Source organism: Podarcis cretensis, assembly GCF_951804945.1.
Source record: "Podarcis cretensis genome assembly, chromosome: 1".
Classification (NCBI taxonomy): Eukaryota; Metazoa; Chordata; class Lepidosauria; order Squamata; family Lacertidae; genus Podarcis; species Podarcis cretensis.
Window position 1 is genome coordinate 62,353,561 of NC_137170.1, and position 25,222 is coordinate 62,378,782.

A 25,222-nucleotide genomic window follows, 5' to 3' on the forward strand; every position below is an offset into this window, starting at 1 on the left:
CTTACAGAGATGGGCAAAAATTGAAGGTAAAGGGTAGAAATATACATTTATTCTCTAAAGCAGGAAAATCAAGAGAAACACAAATCCTATTTTGTAGCTTGGTTTTATAAACTTTCTGGAGTATAATTCGCTATTCATGGTGGAATGAATAAAAATTGAATATTAAACAATGGAGATGACAACCCTCAAGCCACACATTTTAGATTAGTGCAGAAATGGCCCATTTGAAGTTGTGAGGTTTCAGAATTGTCACTATAGTCATAATCACTGCCAACAGAATCTAGAATTACTCTGAATTCACTATTAGAGGTGGTCCAGGATACTTTTTTGAGGGTGTGTGGGGTGTCCTGCCACATTTATTTATATTATTTATTTATATTTCTACTTTCTTCCATAGACCTTAAAGTGGCATACATGGTCTTCCTTCTCCCCATTTTATTCACACAGCACTATGAAGTAGGTTAGGCTGTGGCGTAAGGTCACAATGACCTTCATGGCTAAGTAAGATCTGATCTCCCAGGTTCTAGCCCAACACTCTATTCGTTCTATCAGTGCTTCCCAATAGATACAGAAAACCTTCCCAACTCATCATCTGTTGGCACATAAAACCTGGAAAGTCCTCGGCCACTTAAAGAAGCCCTCCACTCCTCCAAAAGATGAATGTCAGTGGCATGCAAGAGCTCCAGGCCTCATATTGTTGAGCTGCCTGTCATAGTTTTGTGGCATTGTCCTATACGCAACTTTCTAAAGCCATTATAGTTTAGGGCAAGAAGATTTCACTGAGAATGTAACTGATACCAAAATGACATCCTTTTGAGAAATCATATTTAGCACTTCATCCACTTTAGCTTTCAGAAATACTGTAATGCACTTAGTGCAATTAGCATCCGTTATCATCCAAGGTTATGCTTTTTATTTAAAATGAGAAGAAAATGAAAGTGTACCAAAATAGTAACTTTTTACAGTGACTAACATGCAGCACTTTGAGCAATGCATGTTAATCAAATAATGATTTCTTGTTCTTTTTACACCATCTTCCTGGACGGAATTGCTTTCCTTTGATCCTTTCTAGATCACTGAAAGTACCAAATGCTGTTTTATGAAATGCTGTATAAAATACTGTAACAGGGTATTCTTCGCCATTTTCTCATGCGCAGTGCAGCAATAAGCCATGGCTGGAGTATTTGAGCTTTAATTCATTTGATTTGCTTTCCTGCCCTTGGGGCTCTTTCCCTGAGGCATTGCGTGGGCTGTGACAGGGGAATATAGTTGCTTCCATTTGTGTATCTCTGAGGTTCAGATGTCACAGACTCAAATCATATGGCAGCAGAGATAGGATTAGTATGGTATTGGATTTGCTCTGTTTGCCATGTGGATTAAGAGTTCCATGCACCTGGTGAAAGCAGGCAGGAAGCTGCTCTGTATATCAGACACTTGAAGAGGCATCTTTGTTAGTTCCTTCTTAACAGAACATACTGTCCTAAGTTACCTGAACAAGCTTAATGAAATCAAACTCAACATGATGAGTAGATATAAGTAACTTCATGACTGCAAACCAAATGTACACATCAGTTAAGTCATTAAGAATCTGTAGCTTGCGAATTCCAGCTATAGTTGTAGTTCTTAGATATCTAAACACCAATATGAAGCAGTTCCCTTTAACCCCAATGATTCCTGAAAATTATTGTGACTGTACCTCATCACAAGAAGTACCAAACAAGATCATTCCATAATTCAAAACTCTGGATATAGACATAATCCCACTGGTCCAAATGGTTCAGTCTGCACAAGAGGCTATCCCGATCAGTAGTAACTAGGGGGCAAGTGTCCTAGGCTGCAAGCCTAACCCCACTTAACTGGGAGTAAGCCCCATGGCATTTGCTAGCACTCACAGCTGAATAGACAAGGTTAAAACTGCACCGATTCTTAAGGGGGTGGGGAGTTACCTGCTTCTCTTTGAACCACTTCAGTATTCCTATGTTAGAATGCCAAGCTTTTGGTCTGCTAAGCTTTCAGAGTGGTAATTCAATTTCACAAGAGTGTGCCTAAGAATGTGTTTAGTAGAATGAATCTAACTAGTTGGAAGTAAGCAAACCTTACAAGACTTTTTGGAACTGACCATTTAGCCTGAGAAAATAATAATTCCCATTTTCCATCAGAGAACAGATAAGAGGCTGCACATGTGAGAATGAATCATCTCTCAGGAAATATATCTATGTTTCAAAGAAAAATAATAATATTAGTACTCATGCCAAGAAAATACTGCAAACTATCTCTAAGCAAAGAAGAGAGTTGGAGGAAGAAGTATAGGAAGATTCTGTATAGCTGCTCTAATTTAATTTACTAAACTGAAAAGAAAATTGTTGCCATCTAACCAACAGAATCTGAATCAACATTTTTGGGCATCAAAGTAAATCACCCACCCTCCTTAGAACAGTCAACTTTATACATTATCATCGGCGAGTCTATAGAATGGCATAAGTCTTCCCATCATGCAAATAGCCTCCAGTTTAAGTGAAGCAGCTCTGTGCAAATGGCTGCTTGTGCAGAAATTCACTTCATATGATCTGTTTTCCCCGCCCCCTTTTTTTGAAGGGTAATAATGTGAACAGAACCTTTGTGGAATTAGATTTTGCATATGAGAGCCAAGAGTCACGTGATCTATTTATTGAGCAGCATTTATAAACTGGTTAATGTTTTTTTAAAAATCTTAGTGGTGTATAGTCTAAAACATATATCATTAAATCAAGAACACACACAAAACCCCCTAAAAGCCAATGAAACAGGCAATAGAAAAACATACCCTATGGTGCAGGATACACTGCCACAGGTAGAATTTCCTGAGATGATCTAAGTAACTTTCAGGTCTAGACAGGGGCAGGTAGTCTTTCAGGTAACCTAGTCTCAAGTTGTATGTTAACAAGAAGACCTTGAACGCATGGCCGCTGATTGGCAGCCACTGCAGTTCCCTCACCTCAGGTGTAATATGGCCATAGCATTCTGCACTAGCTGCAGCTCCTAGCCCAATCTCAAGGAAAGCCCTACATGAGCACACTGCAGTAGTCCAATCGTGAGGTTATCAACACATGAATCACAGTGACTAAGTGATCTCTGTCCAGGAAAGGGCGTAGCTAACATACCCGCACAAGCTAGTAATAGGTCCTCCTCGCCCCAGAGATCACCTGAGTCTCCAGCAACAGAGATGGTGTTGCATCCCTCAATTTGAACAGCTGTTCCTACAGAGAGAGTGCAACCCCATCTATGTGATGGAGGAGTTCTGCCATCCCTCCACTATCTTACTGCAGCACTAGTCCCTGGTAAACGCACAAAGCAGGACTGTTGACAATTAAAAAAAAAAAAAGTCTTAGTTGTCTCATCTTGGGGGACTGAATTGCAAAATGCTCATTTCCTGAGTCTACTTTTTTAGAGCCCATGTCATAATAGTCATATTCACTGGTTGTGCTAATAGCATTAATGCATCTTATTTTCTTTGTTTTCTTTCTCCTCACAGAATGGAAATGTGTGTTGCTCTGTGGATTTAGAATGTCTTCACAATAACTGATGTATAAAGCTGGGACTATTATTTTCGCGAGGCAAACGGATGCAACTTCCCACTTGCAAAATGAATACAGTTGTAAGAGATGGGAGTTTTATACAATAGACAATTACCAAAGTCTCCATCTGAGGAAGATATTTGGGAGTTGCCTTTGGGACCTACCACTACACGCTCAACCTTGCTAGGCTTCTCTCGGGTGACTTTTACAGTACAATACATATAAATCAATGGTTGTTAAAAAGTTTTGAGTGTTGTAAATTACACCCTTTTCCTGTCAAATCATTTGCAAATGCATTGAAATTATTTCATCAGTAAAATACAATGTATTGATTTGTTTACTTTGTGTACAAAACCAACATTATGGAAACTCCCATTTTATTTTAGGTTAGATCAAGGTCCTACAAAATAAGGCTGCCTGTTGTGGTTTAGTCCCATACTATTGCCTATTTAGTTCTGAGGTCCCTGTTCGGATGTATTTATGAAAATATGTATGTATGTACAGTCAAATTGCATAGTACTTATATTTCATAGCTGTCAAACATTGTAAAACATTCCAAGGTACATTTGACTTGTACAGGCTGGATCAAACCTCAGCCTATCTTTATGAAAGAAACACACAAATATATAAAAAGGGATAATGTCACAAGTTTAATGAAGTGGCAAAAAGCATATTTTTTTTGCAGACAGCTAACAGCAAAATTCCTGTGTGGAGGGGGAAAGAAAGGATGACACACTTTTCATCAGTACCCAGAAAACCATGGCATTTATCAACATTAGGCTTAGCAGAATGTTGTAGTTTGCAAGTCAAACAACAAATATTGGATGTGGGTGTAATTCAGTTAGGGTTGTGAAGCATTCAATAAAGCAATCAAAGGGCTTTTCACTTCTAGATTTTAAGTGAATGGGTGAGATTTTGATATCTGTTAAACTGGTATATGTTTATAATCTCTCCCCCATGTAGTTGCTTTAGCATAATAAAGTCTGCCATCCTCCATTATGTATGCCATAACAAACAAGTTCATCTCTATTTGTACTGTGTTAGAGCTTACAAGGAACAGTGTAAATGTCACTGCATTTAACTATAATTTCAGCATACATCACCTTGGCAGTATGCTAGCCTTGGAAGAAAGGTGGACCACTCCACGTTCCAGTTTTCATTAAATGTAATATATTCACCAAACAACCTTGTCCCCATTTCCCACATCTTCTGACATTCAAAAAAGATCTAATTTATTAAGTTAGCCATCTGTAAAATGCTGTTTAAAATCCTAAACTTAAGCAGAATTGTAATTAAAACTTTGAAATGTGCACAAAGGTTAAGTTTGAATGATAGGTAGCTGCTTTGATTTTGCAAGGCTATAAGATGTCGATAGCGCTAAAGCAAAATCTGTCTCAGCTTAAAACTTCAATAGATTCAGTCCTATCCAACTGGTTCCCATGCATAGATTGCCTCCCACAGCATAGCAGGTACACCAGACTGTTCAGTGGGAATTGGGAAGGTAACCCCCCCCCCCCCCACTTCCAGATAGGCTAGTTGCATACAATGTCAACCTTGATATTTGAATCTATGAGTGCAACAACAGGATATGTATGTTTGCTTATTTATTGATCTACCAAAAACAAAAACCAACTTTGTTTCCTTTTCACTACATTTGCTAAGCAGAGGGGGAAGGGACATGCAAACACTCCTGCACTCCTAAAACTTAGAACTGAGGTCACCGTGTTTTTAAAGTGCTTCTTGTTCTCATTCTGCTTTTGCTGTGCGAGATACTCTTCATTTTCACTGTTTATATCTAACTGCTTGGCGAGGATGAGAGTCTGGTGGCAAGCTTAGCAAGTACACATTACATTTGTGGAACAACTGTTTTAATCAAGAACTGTAAAACTGATTTCTAAAAGCCATGGTAGAGTATCTGCAATGAAAGAATAGTGGACATTGTTCTGCGTTATATCGTGCACAGAGCATTCTACTAAAGGCGTATGGCAGAACATTATGGAAGGTCTGCAGTCATGTGAACTTTTTGAAGCCTATTATAGGAATGGATTTTTTAAAATGAATATGACAACACATTCATGCTCTATCACCATATATTTTTAGCATCCAACATAAAAATAAACACTTCAGGTCAGTTGTTCTGGTACACAGGTGGGTCTAGTGGTTAATGGTGCAGGCCCTGCTTTTGTTTTCCTCTAATGGCTGAGAATTCCTTTATGCAAAAACCCTGAAGACAACGAAGAAGGCCCTATTTATATGGGACTCCATGCCAGCAGAGTTTGTCTTTTCTTTCTATCAGTTGCCCCCTTTTTAGCATCCCTTATGTGTTTATTTTCATTGTTTTAACGATGGTATTATAAAGTTGTGTTTTATAGGATCCACAAAGGACATTTGTAAATCGCATCATTAATCCATTTTGTAAATCATGTTGTAAACCCCAATGGTAATTCAACTGAAGGAGATGATGCAGTGGTTTGGGATGTAAAAGGGAGTGATTTAAAACTTGTGGCATCTAAATAAACTCCTATGTACATATTTCCTGGCCTCAGCCTTTTTTTTCTTTGAAACTGTGCATGCATTGCAAACATGTTAATAATATGAAGAGAGGGATGCTGGATCAGGCCCTTCTAGCCCAGCATCCATTCTTATGCTGGCCAGAAGCCTATGGAAAACCCACAAGCACTTCTCCCCCCCACCTGTGTTTCTACACAAGTAGCATTCCGGGGCATGCTTCCTCAGATGTTAGAAGCAGCACACAGCCATTAATAGCCTTTTCTTGTCTAACTTTTTAAAGACAATCACTACAGCTTGTAGGAGAGAGTTCCATATTTAAACTGTGTTTTATGGAGACCCACTTCCTATTTGTCTGTCCCGAATTTTCTAACAATTCGTGTCCTTTGGATGTCCCTAAGTCCTATGAGAAAAGTGGGGAGTTTTCTCTGTCCACTGCTCCACACCACACATGAATTGAAACCACACTCTCAGGTGCCACCTTCACTCTTTTCCTAAAACAAAAGCCTCAGTTGCTTTTTCCCATGGGAGAGTTTCTCCAGCCCCTTAAACATTTTAATTGCTCCTCTCCCTCTCTCCCTCTCTCTCTCTCTCTCTCTCTCTCTCAGCTTGATTAGAAGTATAAGTGTATATAATGCTCAAGCCTCTCATGGAAATAAGGAGGAAAAGTACAATTTTGAAAGAATGGTGGTAATTCTCTTTCTTTTTTTCTTTCTTTCTTTTCTTTTTGGGATGTAAACAGTTTTTATTAAGACACCATCTTTATGTTGTACATTATATAAAACTCCATTTACACTCTACCAAAAAAAAAGGTCGTCTCCTAAAAAGGTGGACCATTAAGAGCTTTGGGGCATGCGAATAACGAGTTTCTGTGGCCACCAGGTTCATATCTGCTTTGATAATAAAGATTGTGCAAGGAGTTAACACAGCGGAGTATAAAAATCAAGATACACATGGCAGAAAGCCCCGACTTAGACAGAATTCTGCTTCGGCCATTTTTTTTCTGCAGTGGGGATGAAGTTTTTTTGTGTGTGTGTGCTTTTACAGCACACATCTGCACAGCAGCACTCCTGAAACTTTGGCTCATCAGTGCTAAAAAGAAGCATCACAGGCGTACATCCCCGAAGGTACCTGCTCCTGATATCGGTCACACCAACAGAGCCAGCTAGGTTGCATGCGCACACAAGCAAACACCCCCCTCCTCGCTGCCAAATCTGCAGGTCAGAATTTCCAGGGGTGGTGGTGGGACATAGGCTACAGGGGAGAGGAGGTGGCTTTTGCTTCAGAGTGAAAAAATGCAAGTGTGGGAAGGAAAATGCAATTGCGGTGCAGATGCACCTTCATTAGTGTTCAACAAAGAAGCTGGCAAGCCAACAATGGCAACAGCTCCCTTTCCCCACTCAAGTCTTCACATCTGGGCAAGGAGAAGCAATGTTTCATTAACTCGCCGCCCCTCTCCATTCTCTGTGGCAAAGCAAATGGGACCCAGGTCCTCTACATGGGTGTTTAGTTCTCCCACCGTCTGGCACCTTGCTCGACCAGGATGCACCTCCTTTCCTGATACTGGGAAACGAGGAATGCCCTGCTGTTTCGTTATGAGCGGAAGCCCAGGCTCACGACACACTGATCTTATGAAATCCTGGATTCTTTCAACGCCTGGTTTCATGAGCATTGCTTTCCTGTTCCCGGCACCAAGTTTATTAACTGAAAGGAAGAGGTTAGTTGGAATTGAGAGGTGTAGGTAGTGTTTTGAAGATTTCTGCCCTTGGAGCTGTCGTGGCTCAAAGGAAATTTGGGGGCGGGGGAACTTTACCAAACCACTCATGATTATGACAGTTATTTAGTGCAGGCCAGAGGGAGAGGTTGGCCTTTAGTGTTCAGGAGGCTCGCAGGGAGAAGTGTCTTAAGCGAATAAGGGCAGCCTATCTTAGCCTGCTGCCCTTCAGACAGTTTAGATGAAAAGTTCTGGGACCATCACGCAAAACCTTTGGGGAAGGCTGGGGAAGACAGGCTGAAACCCTGGGACCAGGGACCAGCAGTCGTGCTGAGCACTGATCACATTCTCATTCAATGGGCTTGTGGGGGGAGCCATTGCTGGTGGGCTGGACCCAGGAAACCTGCACGAGCAAACCCAGCAAACTGGTCCCAGAATGGGAACTTGAGAGCGTCGGCTTCAAAAGGCCGAGATCCCACGTTGCACCCTGGGACCCGAGAGGAAGAAGAGAGGGCGTATGGTTTGCCTTTTCTGAGGTAAGGAGAAGGCCCTCGCCCAGGCAGACTAGGCAGCTGGGGGCTTAGAAGCCCACCAGGAGATCAGAGCACTGCTTGGGGAAGGTCTTTAATACTGCACACTGCTGCTGAATTTGCCATGCATTTTGCATAAAGGAGAGAGATTCCCTCTCTACTTTTGGATGCACGTTTTCGCACCGGGTTTCCTTTTTGGCAGGGAAGCCTGATTTTTTTAAAAAGAAAAGGTAAAGGCACTTCAAAAATGAAGGACTTCCATGTGCGTCTAACTGCCACATTATTCTCCTGGCCCGCTTGACGCCCGTACGGCATTCGCCCACTTGAGGCACCAGCTGCTCACTGTTCTAAGCAGAGCAAGCCCCAGGCGAACAGCAAACTGAACCAGGAGGATAAAAGGTGGAGATGATTTGGCTTTCATAACCAATCCGGGGGGTGGGAGGTGGTGAATGCCCTGAATGGAGGGTTGTAGCAGCACTGGCCAAAGTCCTCTACCCCATCTGCAAGGGGGCTGGAGGATCCCAGCTCCTGGGGGCAGCAGAAGCACCAGGAATTAATACTTGGGGCGAAGCAGGGATGCCACAACACCTCTTGTTGAAGGGTGCCATAGTTAATGTACAGCCTTCGGCAAACCTTCCTAACTCAGGTGTGGGAGGTGCATTGTGGGAAAATCCTCTTTCACTGGAAGATAACAGTAGTAAAGTTGAACTGGAAGCATCTGCTGTTGAAATTCTCCGCTAGGCCCCTCGAGATGGGCTGGAGGCAATCACCCCAGTTCAAAACAGTAATAGGGGGAAGAAACTAGAAGACTGAAGCTTTCTCGTGTGTTTTTCCATGGCCCTCCTTGTTCTCTGGCATTTTGCGATTGGATTTTGTAGCTAGGCACACAAACACACACTCACAGGGGGAGGTCAGTTAGGGGGAGCTAGTGTTGCTCTAGGGCTAATGTTTCAGGATATGCATTCTTCATCTCACATGGGACCAAAAATGAAATACAAAAATAAAACAGAACTTGTTAGACAAAAAAAATTAAACCCAAAAATGCAAATCTATAAAACAACCCATTTGTTGCAAGTTAAAAGTTGCTTGTCAAAACACTGAGCTCCCGCCCCCATGGGAAGGAGTAGCAAAGGAAGGACGGGAGAGGTTTATTCTCATTTTTCCACGTTGTTGCCTGAAACTACCAGTCTCAGTAGTGAGAGAGAGTTCTTTGCGTTATTCCAGAAACCATAAAAAATAAATTACTTTCTTCCTCTTTTCCTCCTCTCTGGCTTAGAACTCGTCGTGTCGTACTAAGGCTCCCCCAAAGTCCGTAGCCTGGCTGCCCACAAACAAGTCGTACTTGTCCACAATTTCTTCTTTGCTGAGTTTGCCATCCTTGTTCTGACCCGACTCATAAACAAGGTGCCGTGCTTCTGCCTCGGCGTGATCGTAATCTGAGGGGAGGATCCAGTCCTTGGTCTCCTCCTTGTCCATCTTCCCGCTGCGGTTCTTGTCCCAGAACTCTACAAATCACTCTCGCTCCGTCTTCACCCACTCGGGCTTTTCGGCGTCGCCGTCGTGGCTGTACATGTCGCCTATGTATTCTTCCAAGTCAATGAAGCCATCCCCGTTCTTGTCAATGTCCTCCATAGTTTCCTGCACAACTATATCCTTCATGTATTCATATTCTTCAGGATGCAGAAAAGCAGTGAACTCTTCCTTGGTAGCAATCAGGTCGCCGTCCTTGTCAGCCATCTTGAACCTCCGCTCATCTCTCACCATCATCTGCTTGTAGTTAAAGTCATCGTCGGGGTCAGGGTCGTCTAAGATGTAGCCACAGGTGGCATTTTTATACTCTTCCCAGGAAATGAGCCCGTCCTCATTGACGTCATGCCCCTTCCACTGGCGCTCTACATCCTCGTAAATTTAATCCAGTCTTTTAGCTCTTCAGGAGTTACAAACCCGTCCTTGTCTTCATCTATTTTACTTACAATCTTTCCCAGCCTCTCCTTGCTCTCTTCTGGCGTCAGCTGGTCAAAGGTCTTGGCCTCATCTGCACCCAGGAAGGCGTCGTGGTCAAAGTCAAAGTTCTGTGCATCATCATGGACCTTGTTGCTGAGCTGAGGTTCGTGGTGGATGCGATCCTTCTTCTCGGTGGGTTTGCTCAGAACGCAGGCGGTCCACAGGGACAGGTACAAAACAACCTGCCGAAGAGCCACAACCATGGTGATATCCTTCCCCCTCCTGCCGCTGTGGCCGCCGCCGCCTCGGCTCCTTCCGCTTCTCCCCCTCACGACGACCGTAATTCTCTTTCATGATTCAACCACATTCACACATACAATAAATTTTGACAATTCCCAGATTACTCAATTAATGCTAATGACTTCTCCATTGCCTAATTGCTATGAATCTCTACCAATGCAAATGCATCTCACAGTATGTTCACCAATCCGTCTTTCACTTCTGAAAACACAGATTTTCTGCAAATATTCCTTCAGAGATATATGTACTGTCCTTCTAACAAGAAGGCAGTTTGTTTATACTTGGACATTTCCCATTTTTATTCATTGCTTGCTCTTGACTACTTATTAATCTCCTTCTGACCTTTGGATTTTCAGCAGCTTAACCCCCTTGCACTGATTTCTTGACTTTTTGAAAATTAACCAAGAGCTAAGGCAAAACTCTTACTCAGCCACAATGCCTGTAGGTGAACTTTGGCTGCTCACTCTCTCTCTTATACAGCTATTGTGAGGATGAAAGGTGTGTGTGTTTACAAAGCACATCACCCTGGGAGGATGGGATAGAAATGTAATTGGTAAAACAATAAATAATAATTAAAGGACAATACCTCCACTATGGTCTTATTTGTAGGTAGTGGATTCCAGTTTAAAATTATCACCACTGCATTCTGTGTCATGTGAAGCTTCTAAATACTTTTTCAAATGCAGTCCTAGATTGAACAAGCTGTAGTAGTCCAGCATCAAAAAGGGCACACCTGGTGTACCATTTCATGATGATGATGAACAGACAAAGACAGAAGAATCCTGCTGGATCCCCTACAGACCAGGCAGATGCTTATGGGAAGTCCACAAGCAGGACCTGAATGCAACAGTAATCTCCCCCCAGCAGCTCACATTCAAGCCATGCTGTCTTTGATCTTAAGAGGTAGTGTATAGCCTTACCCTCCATGAAAGCCATCTAAGCTGAGAGCCTTCAGTACATCTTATGAAAGCGAATTCCATGGTTTAACATGTGCTCTGTGTGAATGACTACTTCCTTTGCCCTTAATCTCCCACCATTCAGCTTCACCGGATGATTTTGGCCTCTAGTATTATAAGAGAGGGAGAAAAGTGCATCTCTGTCCACATTCTCTATACAATGCAAACCTTTTGTATTCATCTTATCAGATTATTTTCCAATAATTTAAATAGCCCCAAATATTCTAACCTTCTCTCATGGGGGAGCCGTTCTACTCACCACATCATTTTGGTTGCTCTTTTCTGCAGCGTTTCCAGTTTTCTAACACAGTACATAGTATCCCAAGTGTGACTTGTATAAAGGCATTATAATCTTCTCAAATTATTATTTTTATCATTTTCCTAATATTTGACATGGAATTATCCTTTTCATACTACACTGGGATCTACATTTTCACTGACCTATCCACTACAACCTGAAGATTTCTCGAGAAGATGTTCCACAGGCTTGGGTCCACAACACTGAACAAACAGATTTCAATAGTTAAAAGCCACACATATAAACCATGGGTGACCCCCCAACAGACTCAAGCTCAATGACTGGACAAGGATATAAGGGGTCCCAGGCCCAAGTTGTTAGGCACCTTGTAAATTAATGCAGGAACTTAAGACCTGGCCCAGCAACACATGGACACCCAAGCTTTCAAACACCAGCCTCATATGTTCAAATAAGGAACTACCGTATTTTTCGCCCTATAGGACGCACTTTTTCCCCTCCAAAAATGAAGGGGAAATGTGGATGCGTCCTATGGGACGAATACAGGCTTTCGTGGAAGCCCGGGGAGCGAGAGGCTCTCACTCTCCAGGCTTCAGGAAGCTCTGCGCAACCCTCCGGAGCCCGGTGCCAAGCCGCGCCGACCTCCAGAGGGTCGCAGAGAGCTGCCTGCCCTCCCGGGGTCCGCGCAGCTTTGCGCGACCCTCTGGAGCCCGGCGCCAAGCCGCGCCGGCCTCTGGAGGGTCGCGGAGAGCTGCCTGCGCTTCCGGGCTCCACGCAGCTCTGCGCGACCCTCCGGAGCCCGGCGCCAAGCCGCGCTGGCCTCCGGAGGGTTGCGCAGAGCTGCCTGCCCTCCCGGGGTCCGCGCAGCTTTGTGCGACCCTCCGGAGCCCGGCGCCAAGCCGCGCTGGCCTCCGGAGGGTTGCGCAGAGCTGCCTGCCCTCCCGGGGTCCGCGCAGCTGTGCGCATCGGTCCGGAGCCCGGCGCCAAGCCGCCGGCCTCCGGAGGGTTGCGCAGAGCTGCCTGCCCTCCCGGGGTCCGCACAGCTTTGTGCGACCCTCCGGAGCCCGGCGCCAAGCCGCGCTGGCCTCCAGAGGGTTGCGCAGAGCTGCCTGCCCTCCCGGGGTCCGCGCAGCTTTGCGCGACCCTCCGGAGCCCGGCGCCAAGCCGCGCTGGCCTTCGGAGGGTTGCGCAGAGATGCCTGCCCTCCCGGGGTCCGCGCAGCTTTGCGCGACCCTCCGGAGCCCGGCGCCAAGCCGCGCCGGCCTCCGGAGTGTCGCAGAGAGCTGCCTGCCCTCCCGGGGTCCGCGCAGCTTTGCGCGACCCTCCGGAGCCCGGCGCCAAGCCGCGCTGGCCTCCGGAGGGTCGCGCAGAGCTGCCTGCCCTCCCGGGGTCCGCACAGCTTTGCGCGACTGTCCGGAGCCTGGCGCCAAGCCGCGCCGGCCTCTGGAGGGTCGCGGAGAGCTGCCTGCCCTCCCGGGGTCCGCGCAGCTTTGCGCGACCCTTCGGAGCCCGGCGCCAAGCCGTGCTGGCCTCCGGAGGGTTGCGCAGAGCTGCCTGCATTGGGAAGCCTCAGCACGCCCGGGCTTCGCACAGCTGTCCGCAATCCTGGGGAGACCGGCGTGGCTCCCTAGGCTTGCGGATAGCAGGCTCTTCTGGGGGCTGGAGTCGGGGGAAGCTCGGGCTTCCCCTGCGCCAGCCCCGTGCCTGGGGGGGAAATAAATTTTTTTCTTTATTTCCTCCCCCCAAAAACTAGGTGCGTCCTATAGGGCGGTGCGTCCTATGGGGCGAAAAATACGGTAACTTAGATCAAGAACTAATGAAACGTGACCAATATTTCCATTTAGCAAATATTAGTACATTTCTAAACTTCACGCATGAAAGACTGTTACAGAATTGCCTTCCATTTGACGTGTGCCAAATTTCTATGAAGGCGTTTTTAGTTTGTGATGTTTATTAGCTGAGTGATAATCTGGTTGAATTGCTTTTTTCCAGCTCTGTTAAAAAAATTGCTTATGTGGACTGTTGCTGAGTTGTAAAATTTTGTAATATTCTTTGTACCTTTAAATGTTTTTGACTGTAAGCTGCTTTGGAGGGGCATTTAGACAAGCAACCTAAAAATGTTTTAAATAGAACAAACAAATGCGTAAATGGTTAACACATGTAACTTAATTTGCATTAACTTCCCAATCCTATTATGATTTTTTCATAGAAAATAAATTAGTTGCTTTTTTGTAGGTCCGATTGAGTTATTTCCTAAAGCAACAGGTAAAATGTCAAGTATAATGAAAGGAAGGGTGAGCTACACTGAAAGACTTAAATTTCAACCTCTAGGAGAAGTGTGAGAAATTGCAGAATTTATATGTCATAATTAATTAGGAGATTCAAATAATAATTTGCATGCCTTTTATGAGTTGGAATGCTACTGAGGCAATTTGTTATTAGGAGTATGTGATTGTGCTCAGGGAATGCTGAAGCCAGAAAATGTTGAAAAGATCATTAGCTGGATTTGAAACATTGGCAAGTGATGGTGGGGGTAGGGTGGAATAGGAAAATACATAATTGGAGCTCTATTGAATCTATCATTGTAGCTGGACCACTCACTTTATTGTACATTGGTCAGAACAGTTTTTTCACTAACTGTTTTTTCACTGATACAAAAATAGTTTCATTTCTTTCATAGTGGACATAATTTAAATGGCTGTTGAAACTGATCTTGAAGGAACAAGGAAAGAATCTCAGACTTACCTGTCTAGATGCTTCAGCTACAAATCTGGATTGTCACCCTTTTCTTCCATGCCAAGAAGCTCACTGCATAAAAGAAGAGCATAAAGTACAATGATTAACCATTAACCAACGAACCATAACAGAGAACACTGCTAGTATTCAAAGGGTCTCTTAAAAAGGGGGAGGGGGAGCTTTCTAGTGAAGCATCTCTGTCACTCAGAGATCTGATAGACTATACTTCGCAAAATACAGGACTACACAGATGTTGCCTCTAATGTAAAATTGTGATTAAAATGAACAAGGCACTTACTGTTCGAAGAAATCCTTTGAGGAACCTGTATCTTTGGCTTTCTGAACTTTCAAGGGCCAAAAACTAAATGGTAGGAAGTGCCACAAAACTGCCTCCCCCATGAAAAATAGGAAGGGGGGGGGGTGGCACAGTCAAGACTGTAGCAGAAAATGTGCCTTCTTCACTCTTGCCAAGAATATATTATGAAAGAGCTCCAGCACTTTGGGCTTCCGTTAACCTTCTGGATACAATTTAAGGTTTCTAATTTTGCCACAGATGTCCTTTAGTGACTGAGGCTGTTAAGCCTTGAGACTACATCAATCTCTACGTCCCACTTTAATTTCTAAAATCAGATATGAACGGCTGCTTCATGAAAGCTGATTTTCCTACATAGAAATCAATTCTGTGGATGAAGTGTGTGTTTACAGTGTAACCTAATACATACACAAATGGGCATTGTACATGTAAACAAAACAAAATTTAACATGTTGCATTTCTCACAGGGTATGTTGTATAAAAAACTTCCCCATGTAGCTCTCTTCCATATAAGAATTTGCCCTGTATGAAAGTGTTCTGAGCAACATCTTAAGTTTGCCTTGATGACCAAATATGTGCAAACAAACAAGGCATTACAGGCAAGCATTTTCAAGGGTCTCTCTGCAGCTCTGGAACTGTCAATTTGCTATAGCAGGGCTATAATATTGGATGTAGCTCATTATCACTCATTTGTTCTATTCATATCCTGCCGCCTTCTAGATTACCTGACGCATCTAGCTAAAATCTGTATTTTTAGGTTGTATGCTTAAGCAGGCTTATCAAAACACACGTCTGTCCCCCTTTCTATGGGTGTGACTTCTCTATGATAGGCTGTTACGACGGTCCTGCTCAGGTTGAGCAAGACAGAAATTTAAAATAGATTGCTAATCTCACCTGTGCTATTTCATTAACTTTATTACAGGTGTTAAAAAAAACAACACTTCATTTAAAAAAATGCTATTTCATTTTACATAAGAAACTAAAAAAAATTAAATACAAATGTCGAAAATCCAAACGTTGATAAGAAAAAAACAAAACATTGAAGAAGCCAGATTTTTAAAAATTAACAGGATTAGTAAAATTAGTAAAGTTACAAAAATCAGGAAGTTTTTTCCTCCATTCCCCTCTTTCTCCCTCCTCACCAACTCTGCAACTCATCAGAGCAGAGAGCACTGGCCCTTATGAAACAGTCTTTGCTTGGACTACTCATAGAATCGTCGAGTTGGAAGGGAATCTGAGGGCCATCTAGTCCAAACCCCTGCAATGCAGGAATCTCAGCTAAGGAATCCATGACAGATTGGCATCCAACCTCTGCTTAAATACCTGCAAGGAAGGAGAGTCCACAACCTCCCGAGGGAGACTGTTCCAATGTCAAACAGTTCTCACTATCAGAAAGTTTTTTCTGTATGTTCAGTTTGAATCTCCTTTCATGTAACGTGAAGCCATTGGTTCGAGTCCTACCCTCTAGAGCAGGAGAAAACAAGCTTGTTCCACTCAGAATGACTATTGACATTTCCTTGGATATTTCCAATTTGGAGGCAGAGAGAGCTTGTGGGAAAATACAAAGATCTTTGCCTGGCCACCAAACAGCAGTAGAATAGTTCCAGACAGACCTCTCCAAGGAGTACATTCTATAACTGGGGAGCCACTATAGAGATTACCATCTCCCTGGTCACCACCACGTCCCTTAGTAGGAGCACACACCAGAGATGGTGAACCACTGGTCCACAGGCCTGATGTAGCCCACCAAACATATCCTCACAGCCTGCCAGCCCAATTCAATTTATTTTCACTGGTTGCATCAGCTGCAGTACTGAAAAAAACAAAACAGAAAACCAGTGGCTCTTCTTCGCCAACCACTCCGGAAACAGGAGCTCAGGCTCAGATCAGCACCAGCATCATTTAGGAAAAACTGGAGCAGACCAGAGCACTTCTTGTTACTTGACCACTCAGAGAAGAAGAGGGAAAGGATTTTTGGCAAGGAGGGATGTCAGCAATGCCTGGTCCACCTGAAAGCAATCTCATCTCTCCCGAAAATATATGGTAGTGGATAAATAGGCTCAGGATATGCACACGATCAGCGTGTGTTGGTCACAACCTAGTCTCATTTGGAAAGTCTAACAATGGCTACTATGGGAGTTTATGGAGCAGGGTTTTTTGAGTATACGATCCTGAATCAGCAAAGACTGAGCTTAGTATATTCTGAAGGTGAATAGCATAGCTTTTCTTTAGGCACCTGACTGGCATCTTGTGACTCTTGTATTCATTTTGACCTCGCCCACTGTTGCCACACAGCACCCAATGGGTTTTTAACCAGGCAACGTGACCTTTGGGCTGAAAAAGGTTAGCCACCCATAACATAGGGAGACAAGCTGCCTTTCAAACATTCTGGTCCTAGACAGGAAAAAGCATTAAAATTTTCAACTGAGCCCAGAAAAGGACCATAAACCAATACAACTGGTATAGTATTTGTGTAATATAAACGTAATAAATAAGCTGCAAGGGATATAACATTTAAGTGTAGAATAATATCTGTATCTCTTGCAATGCCCAAGGAAAAAATATGTTTAGGAATTAAAGTGAAAGTAAAGCATTTACTTGGCGGGACGCAGGTGGCGCTGTGGGTAAAAGCCTCAGCGCCTAGGGCTTACCGATCGAAAGGTCGGCGGTTCGAATCCCTGCGGCGGGGTGCGCTCCCGTCGTTCGGTCCCAGCGCCTGCCAACCTAGCAGTTCGAAAGCACCCTCGGGTGCAAGTAGATAAATAGGGACCGCTTACCAGTGGGAAGGTAAACGGCGTTTCCGTGTGCGGCTCTGGCTCGCCAGAGCAGCGATGTCACGCTGGCCACGTGACCCAGAAGTGTCTCCAGACAGCGCTGGCCCCTGGCCTCTTAAGTGAGATGGGCGCACAACCCCAGAGTCTGTCAAGACTGGCCCGTACGGGCAGGGGTACCTTTACCTTTTTAAAGCATTTACTACTTTTTGATTAAATTTTGATAGAACCTCTAGGAACCATAAAAATTTGCTTTGCAGGCCACATCTGGCCCCCAGTTGGGCATGCCTAGATTAGCACATACAACCAAAGATTGCTGCCTTGATCAGCCTAAATCGTAATGTGCCACAAGCAGAGAGCTGTGGGAGAACCAGGTGCATCAATGAGTGAGTCAAGTTTAATAAGATATGTGATTAGCAGTTCATTAACACAAAAATGAGGAGCAAGTCTCCTGAAGTAAACTAAGCCATTGCTGGGATAAAAGCACTTTTAAGTGAAAGTAGTCAAAAATATTTTTTTTCAAGAACGGGGGGGGGGGGGGGGGACCTATGACTGCATTTCTCCAGGGTTTATTGCTGATTAAACTGCCAAGTTTTGTTTTGAGTATAGGAAGAAAGTGAGCAAAAATATTTTGATTTCTGAGACAAATAATTACTTGGGGGACTATGAAACTTAAGCAAAAGTCATTCTCAAGAAATGATTGATAAAGCCATCTGGAAAGTTTATTATAAACAACTTCAACAGAAAGCAGTTTCAGAAATCTAGGTAAACAAGTTTGTGATGTATTTAAATATTCTTGTACATAAATGTATATCAAATGACACACAAGCTTGATTTACCTGCAAATATGCATGGACCATGTTCATATAATACTGCTGATCAGGAGAACGGATAAAAGGAGGGAGGATTAAATGGAGAGTAAAGGTCTGCTAAAGGAGCACTACTCTTTATCTTAGCATATGAGATGCAACATCAAAGTGTACGATACCTCTATCACTTGCAGTGTTCAAAAAGAAGAGACTAAATTCACCCTCCCCACACAGCTATAATTGCCAATTTTCTGACTCTGGCTATGCACTTAAAGCCCTGGTTGCTGGACAGAACTAGGAACCATGCATACTGCACAAATGTATCCTAACTTTGATGCAAAGTTAGGATACATTTCTGAAACCAGCTTTTTCCACATTGCTGGACTAGGGCAGAGATCAACTTTGACAAGAGTAAAATATAGCTCCTTTTTGGTGAAGGAAGATACATCTGACTGTAATTTAAATATTGTACGAGATTCATCTTAAACAGAACAGTTTTAAATCAGTGATTACATCAGTGCCCCATTTTAGAAATGTTTTGATCCATTGTTGAGAATTCTGAGCTGTGGCCTCATTTCTCAGTTTTCATTATGGCCTGTTACCAATTTCAACAGTGCTCATAACCAACTAGCAGATATCTTAAAACAATCATACAAGTGTCTGACAACGTCCTAGAAGAAGGGCTTTGAGGGGGTTTGGTAATCAAAGAGGAGCTGTATTAACAGGCTTGCCTTAATAAATATCAGAATATTATACGCCACCCCAATATCCACAAATTGTGTGAGATTCCAGGGGTTGCAGGTATGCTCATTATGGCCTATGTTCCCTTTTGGGATAACGAGGCACAGTAGAGACTCTGGTGTCTTTATGATATATGGTTTATTTACACATATATACAAATTGAGCCTATGATGGAGGGGCTCACAGCATCAACACCCCAAGAGGGTCTGTCCTCCTCCATAAGCACACCATTAGAATCAAAGAACAGCAAAAAGCCATCCACTCTGTCTCTTCGATGCAGCTTTTCCCAGCCACAACGTGTTATGGCCACCCCCATTCTCTGCTTGCCAAGCCGCTTGCAAAATGACTTCCTGTTCACTTACGTCATCCACTCTAAAATCCTAACTCCTTTGGGTCTCTGCCCACCAACACACAGCTGCAGGAGGAGTCCCTCCCCTTCTTGTCTGACAGTGTTCACTGTCTCTTGATAGTTTCCTTGATGGGCCATCACCCAATGGCTTACACTCACCTAGCCCTGCCAGGATAGCCTGGCACGTTAGCATAAGCTAAACCCAGGAATTTTCAGGTTTGGTGCAGTTTAATAAAACCTTGATTAATTATCAGAATTATGGGTGACTTTCACTCGCAAACCCCAGCACCCAAGACCTATAGCAATCATTTCATTTATGAATCAATTCCCATGAGGCATCTTGATGATTTTTTTTTTTACAGTGTAATAATATTTATAATGTTAGATATATAATGGCAGTTAAAAACACTTGCATTTCAAAGTCATTTTGGGGAAAAAACTATAAATATAAAAATAGTTTAAAACTAGAGCACATACTTAAAATAAGAGTTCATATCCAGGACTGATAACAGATGTGATATTGATCTGGAAGGCTATTTGAAACTGAACATCTTTAGAAAGCACTGAAAAGCTAATGGAAGGCGGTTGTCTGGGCTGCAGAACAGAGGTCCAAAGCGGAGGTGTTACCACACTAATTCATACTTTAGCTGTTATGTACTGAAGTTTTCACCCTGGGCCAGCAGGGGGATACTGTAGATAGTTATGCAAATGAAGGATTGAAAGTGACATTCAGTGATTGGATAGTTTTAGAAAGTTGCTACAGTTACGTTCTACTGGACCTCTATATAAGCAGGCTGACTGAGACCTTCAGTTCAGTTCTGTTCTGGCCTCTGAATAAACAAGAGCTGTTTGAAGAATCTCTGTGTTGTCTGATACGTTCACCCACAACTTAACACTAGCCACGTTTATCCCTTTGTAATGTGTTGTCCCCTAGTACTGATAGCAAGAGGGCTTTTGTAAGTACTATGTGTGAGCCTCCTAGGTGCAACACAGGGCTACAGAAGTCCAAAGTTCCCCACTCCTCAGAGTCTTGACCTGGAACAGCCACAATGGAGAAAATCTGAATCAAACTTCTATCAAAAAGTTTACTTTGTCAGTGGCATGTAAAAATAGTAGATATATAAAGGAGAATTCCTGGATGGGATGCCAAGATCCAAGTTTGGGGCAAGTACTTTTTGGTAAGGAAACCCCAGCAAAGATTTAAAAAACACCAAACATGCAGCAAAGCAAAGCATGGGAATATAGGTTGTTAGACCTTTAAAATATCCCATTTTAAGTTGCTTCCAATGCTACCCACTTCCCTTATCATAGAAAGAGACCACATGTTTGGGCAAGGTAAAACTGGCTAACTTACAAACTCTCCAAAGCACAGATTCATGTGCTTTTCCATACAGCATTCAAAAAAAGATGCATATTAAAACTTGGCATAGTTACACTGGTGAAAGTTCTTAAATTATTTGTATAGGAGCTCAAGAGTGGCTTGCAAGAGCCATATGGTCTGAGCTGCAGCAACCAGATCAGAGTTCCTCACATGTTGAGGTTCTCAGATAGACCAAGTGACACAAAATGGTGAGGCTCCATGGGGTATCTGGAGACACCATGACAGGTCACAACAGCTGCCTACCATGGAATAGCCAGTTCCTCCCAAGGTGAGCTAAGCCCAGCAGGACAGCTTGTTCTATAATTAGACTGGTTATAAGAGGCTGGTTATTCCACAGTTATTCCATGGTTATTCCATGCTGGTTATAGGAGGCTGGTTATTCCACAGAGGTTTTTGTTAACTTTCCTTTTCATGTCTTCATCTGAACATTAACATTCCATGCTATGTCTTTATCTTATGGATACCTGCTTGGAAAGAACTTCACCGTTTCAACCAGGACATTTCACAAAGGTTACCTAAAGAGTTTTGAGATGGTTGCATATGTTGGGTCATCATTTCCTCACTTATACTTGCATATAAATAAGACTTTAAGAGACTCCACAAGCCATCAGAACACAGAACATTCTGTGGCCTCATTACTCCCAGAAAAGCAGTGAAGAAGAACTGAAACTATGGGTGGGGGGAACATTTTTAACTGTAACATTCAAAACACAAGCAAAATCCTCTTTCTAATAATGCAGTCATTTGCAATTCTGGTAAGGAAAGCCAGTTTTTCAATTCACCAGACTCTAGCAATCAGACACATCCATTTTAATGTTGCTCCTATTTGTATTATTGTGGTGGTGAGAAAAGAAGACAGATTTTCTTTTTTCTTCACTTTCTGGAGCTACATATGCAAATTCCTTTTGCTGTGCATGCCAACATTGGTATGAATATGTATGCCTGGTTCACATCAAGTGCAGGGAAGCACAATGTATTATGCTATTGTCTAGTCATCTGAGTTAGTGCAAGAATCTGCTTACAGCACAATTCTCTTCTGCAAACCTGCATGATTAGGGTAGAACTGCCATACCGTCACAGTTTTTGTATAATAGCATATTGGTTACTATTCAGACCCCCCCCCCCCCCATTCCTACTTATTGGCATTCAATTGAGGGCTATAATCTGGTCTGAATCACTGCTATGATACAGAGATTCTACATGGGACATGTTTCCCTCCCCCCTCTTTACAACACCTTGTTAATCGGACCACAACTAAGAACCACACAACAGAATTACAGGTCAAACCAATGGAATTTAGATTAGCTGCAACTAAGTCCTGCTCCATCACTTTCAATGCACCATTCAGTTCAATCTTATGCATGTTTATTCAAAATTCCTATAGTGAGTTTGCAATTGTAGTCATGATGACAGGTTATTCTTTTCTTACTAATGAGTTATTCCTGCAAATAAATATTAATTATTAAAAATTAATAATGCAGAAATAAAAGTACATTGATAAAAATAAATTCCATATTCCTATAATTTTATAAGGTATTGGTAATACCAGATTACAAATGAAGCTATACTTTCAATGTAATGTGAGTCAGGTGACCACCTTTCTACTCTAAAACAGAAAAGCAATTCCAGAACTCTTTATAATTTATAAAAGGGGTGCCCTTTTTTACCTATAACAAACATTCTGAGTATTGATTCCTACGTAGCCAAAACAGCACTACAGACACACACGACAAGGAGGAATAAGCAAGATTGAAGGAACCCCAGAGTTTGAACAAGGCGCCAGTCAAACGCATTCCTCATCTCCCAGGCCAATGGCTAACTGAACAATCTGTGGTCTTTTAAACTGTGGGGGTGTTGTTTTTGTTCGTTACTGTGTGTTTTTACAGACTACTTTGTGATCCTTGGATGAAGAGCAGTATAGAAATTTAATAAACTACAACAGCTACAGAATGTATTTAGGGGAAAACTTCAAAAGAGTCCAAGAGGACTGAGCATGCTTAGTAAGCAAGCAATGCTCACTTATTACTGAGCAGAAAAATGAAAAACACTTACTTAATTTATATTTTTGCCAATTTACTTGGTGTTAGATACCATCGATATATCATTTGCATATAATTTTCTCTTAGACCATAACATGCTGTAAAATTTATAGCCATATTCCCCAATCGTTCCCATGCTTTCATGTCTATATTATGACCAATATCTATTGCCCAATGTATCATTGAGGATTTTACTTGCTCATCTTTTCTCTCCCATTCCAATATTTTATACATTTCAGACAGCACTTTTACATTGCATTCCAACAGGCCTCTCTCCAGCTGTGATATCTGTTGGGGAACAAATTGACCCATGCTTTCTAGACACAAGTCAGAGAGATTTTCTCCTTGCCCTGATCCTTTCCAAGGGAAAACCTGCTTTTTAGCAAGAGGTCAGAACAACTTGGATTTCAGGGGAAACCTGAATTGCCACTTGCTTTGACTGAGCGCTAAAGAGCGGTTTTCCGTGGGGCAAAGCAGTGGGAGAACAGGGCCCAGGAATTACCATTCAGTTGGTAAAGGGCTTAAAATTAAAAAAGTTAATCATATTCAAAGTTATAATTTTCATGCCACAACTAAAACAAAATTCTTACATAATTTTGGCCTCTTTTCTAAAAATAAAAGATAATAGTAAACATGGAAAATAAAATATAAGCATGGAAAAATAAAAACATGGAAATAGATAAATATTTCAGAATAAAGGGAAGGAAAAGTTATAAAGTCTCCAAGAAAACATTTAATTTGAGGAAATAAAAAAAAGGCATTTTCAACATTAATTTTTATGGAGCCCTAAACTTATTATTTGGGGATTAAATTACTTTTCTGGCCAATTTTTGATCCAGGTTTACTTAAGATACACATACTGAGTGACCCGCTGGGAAGAGCTAATAATGGGCAGCTGTGTTAGAAAAATAGAACAAGGAGTCAGCATGACTGCCACTAGCTGAAAATCTTTAGCATGGACAAGCTATTGTTCAATGTGAAATGCACACAGTCGCATGCAGAGCAAAATCAACCTGCTTTCAAACCTCCATTCTCTCTCCTTTCACCAGTGATTGCTGAAGACCCCAAACCAACCATTTAGCAGCTTTAGAGGTAATGCCATTTTCCTGCAAACTAGAGCTGTCCACTTAAGAATTGTACAGATAATGCAATAAAAAAAATCACAGCAGGTTCTAAAAATAAATTAGCTAGCAATAAATCATTTGTTTGATAAAGTCAATGGAGGCATGGGCTGCAGCAATTCTTAATGCTTTTTGGATGCATAACGGATTATTTTGTTACTCCTGACACCAGCCTCTGATAGGCCATTGCAAGTCCCAATTAACAGATGGTAGAAAGCCAACAGCATATCCAGGTGGTGGATCTAATGTCAGGGATGAAGAATAATGTTTCAACGTGTTCAGCCCCCACTATCCAAACATGAGTGAACACTGAGAAAACAATTACTGCCTTTCTCCCAAGATTATCTCCTGTGCGCCGGTTACACAGTACCTAACCAAAGGTATGAGCAGCTGCCTTTTAATATAAAATTTAATAAAAAATAATGAAAATATAGTATAAGCAGCTGTCATACTAATGCGCCACGAGTGAATCCATGTTCAGAACTACTGCTGACATGAATCTTCCTTGATTATCTTGTTCCTCTGCAGCAAAAGGAGCAGCTATAGAGCAAGCTGTGTTTGCAAAATGGGTTTTCACTGTAGACTATTATTTTATTTATTGAATTTGTTAGTTGCTTTATCTTGCCCACAGAGCCTAGGGCTTGCCGATCAGAAGGTCGGCGGTTCGAATCCCCTGCCAACCGAGCAGTTCAAAAGCACGTCAAAGTGCAAGTAGATACAGTGGTACCTCGGATTACAGACGCTTCAGGTTACAGGTGCTTCAGGTTACAGACTCCGCTAACCCAGAAATAGTAGTTAAGAACTTAAGAACTCGGGTTAAGAACTTTGCTTCAGGATGAGAACAGAAATCGTACGGTGGCAGCACGGCAACAGCAGGAAGTCCCATTAGCTAAAGTGGTGCTTCAGGTTAAGAACAGTTTCAGGTTAAGAACGGACCTCCAGAACGAATTAGGTACGTAACCAGAGGTACCACTGTACATAGGTACCGCTCCAGCGGGAAGGTAAACGGTATTTCTGTGCGCTGCTCTGGTTCACCAGAAGCGGCTTAGTCATGCTGGCCACATGACCCAGAAGCTGTCTGCAGACAACCGCCGGCTCCCTCTGCCAGTAAAGCAAGATGAGCACCACAACCCCAGAGTCATCCGCGACTGGACTTAACGGTCAGGGTCCCTTTACCTTTACTTATCTTGCCCAGGGCAA

At 42.7% G+C, this 25,222-nt stretch overlaps 1 protein-coding gene, 1 long non-coding RNA gene and 1 pseudogene across 11 annotated transcripts in view; 1 reads left to right on the plus strand and 2 right to left on the minus strand.

Annotated features, from left to right (window-relative positions):
* Positions 1 to 6,087, plus strand: part of NELL1 (neural EGFL like 1) — a 372,071-nt gene extending 365,984 nt beyond the window's left edge. For all 4 annotated transcript variants that reach the window (XM_079966358.1, XM_079966357.1, XM_079966360.1 and 1 more), the window contains one exon: positions 3,512 to 6,087. In XM_079966358.1, the coding sequence (XP_079822484.1) occupies positions 3,512 to 3,562 (51 nt within the window). In that variant the 3' untranslated portion in view covers positions 3,563 to 6,087. The remainder of the gene's footprint in view (positions 1 to 3,511) is intronic.
* LOC307216136 overlaps positions 1 to 25,222 on the minus strand; it is a 53,790-nt gene that overhangs the window by 12,334 nt on the left and 16,234 nt on the right. For all 6 annotated transcript variants that reach the window (XR_013838925.1, XR_013838926.1, XR_013838927.1 and 3 more), the window contains one exon: positions 14,508 to 14,570. This is a non-coding gene — a long non-coding RNA (uncharacterized lncRNA). The remainder of the gene's footprint in view (positions 1 to 14,507; positions 14,571 to 25,222) is intronic.
* LOC307224618 (calumenin pseudogene) lies at positions 7,102 to 10,587 on the minus strand (annotated as a pseudogene). The gene has a single exon. The product of its transcript is annotated as a calumenin pseudogene (transcript).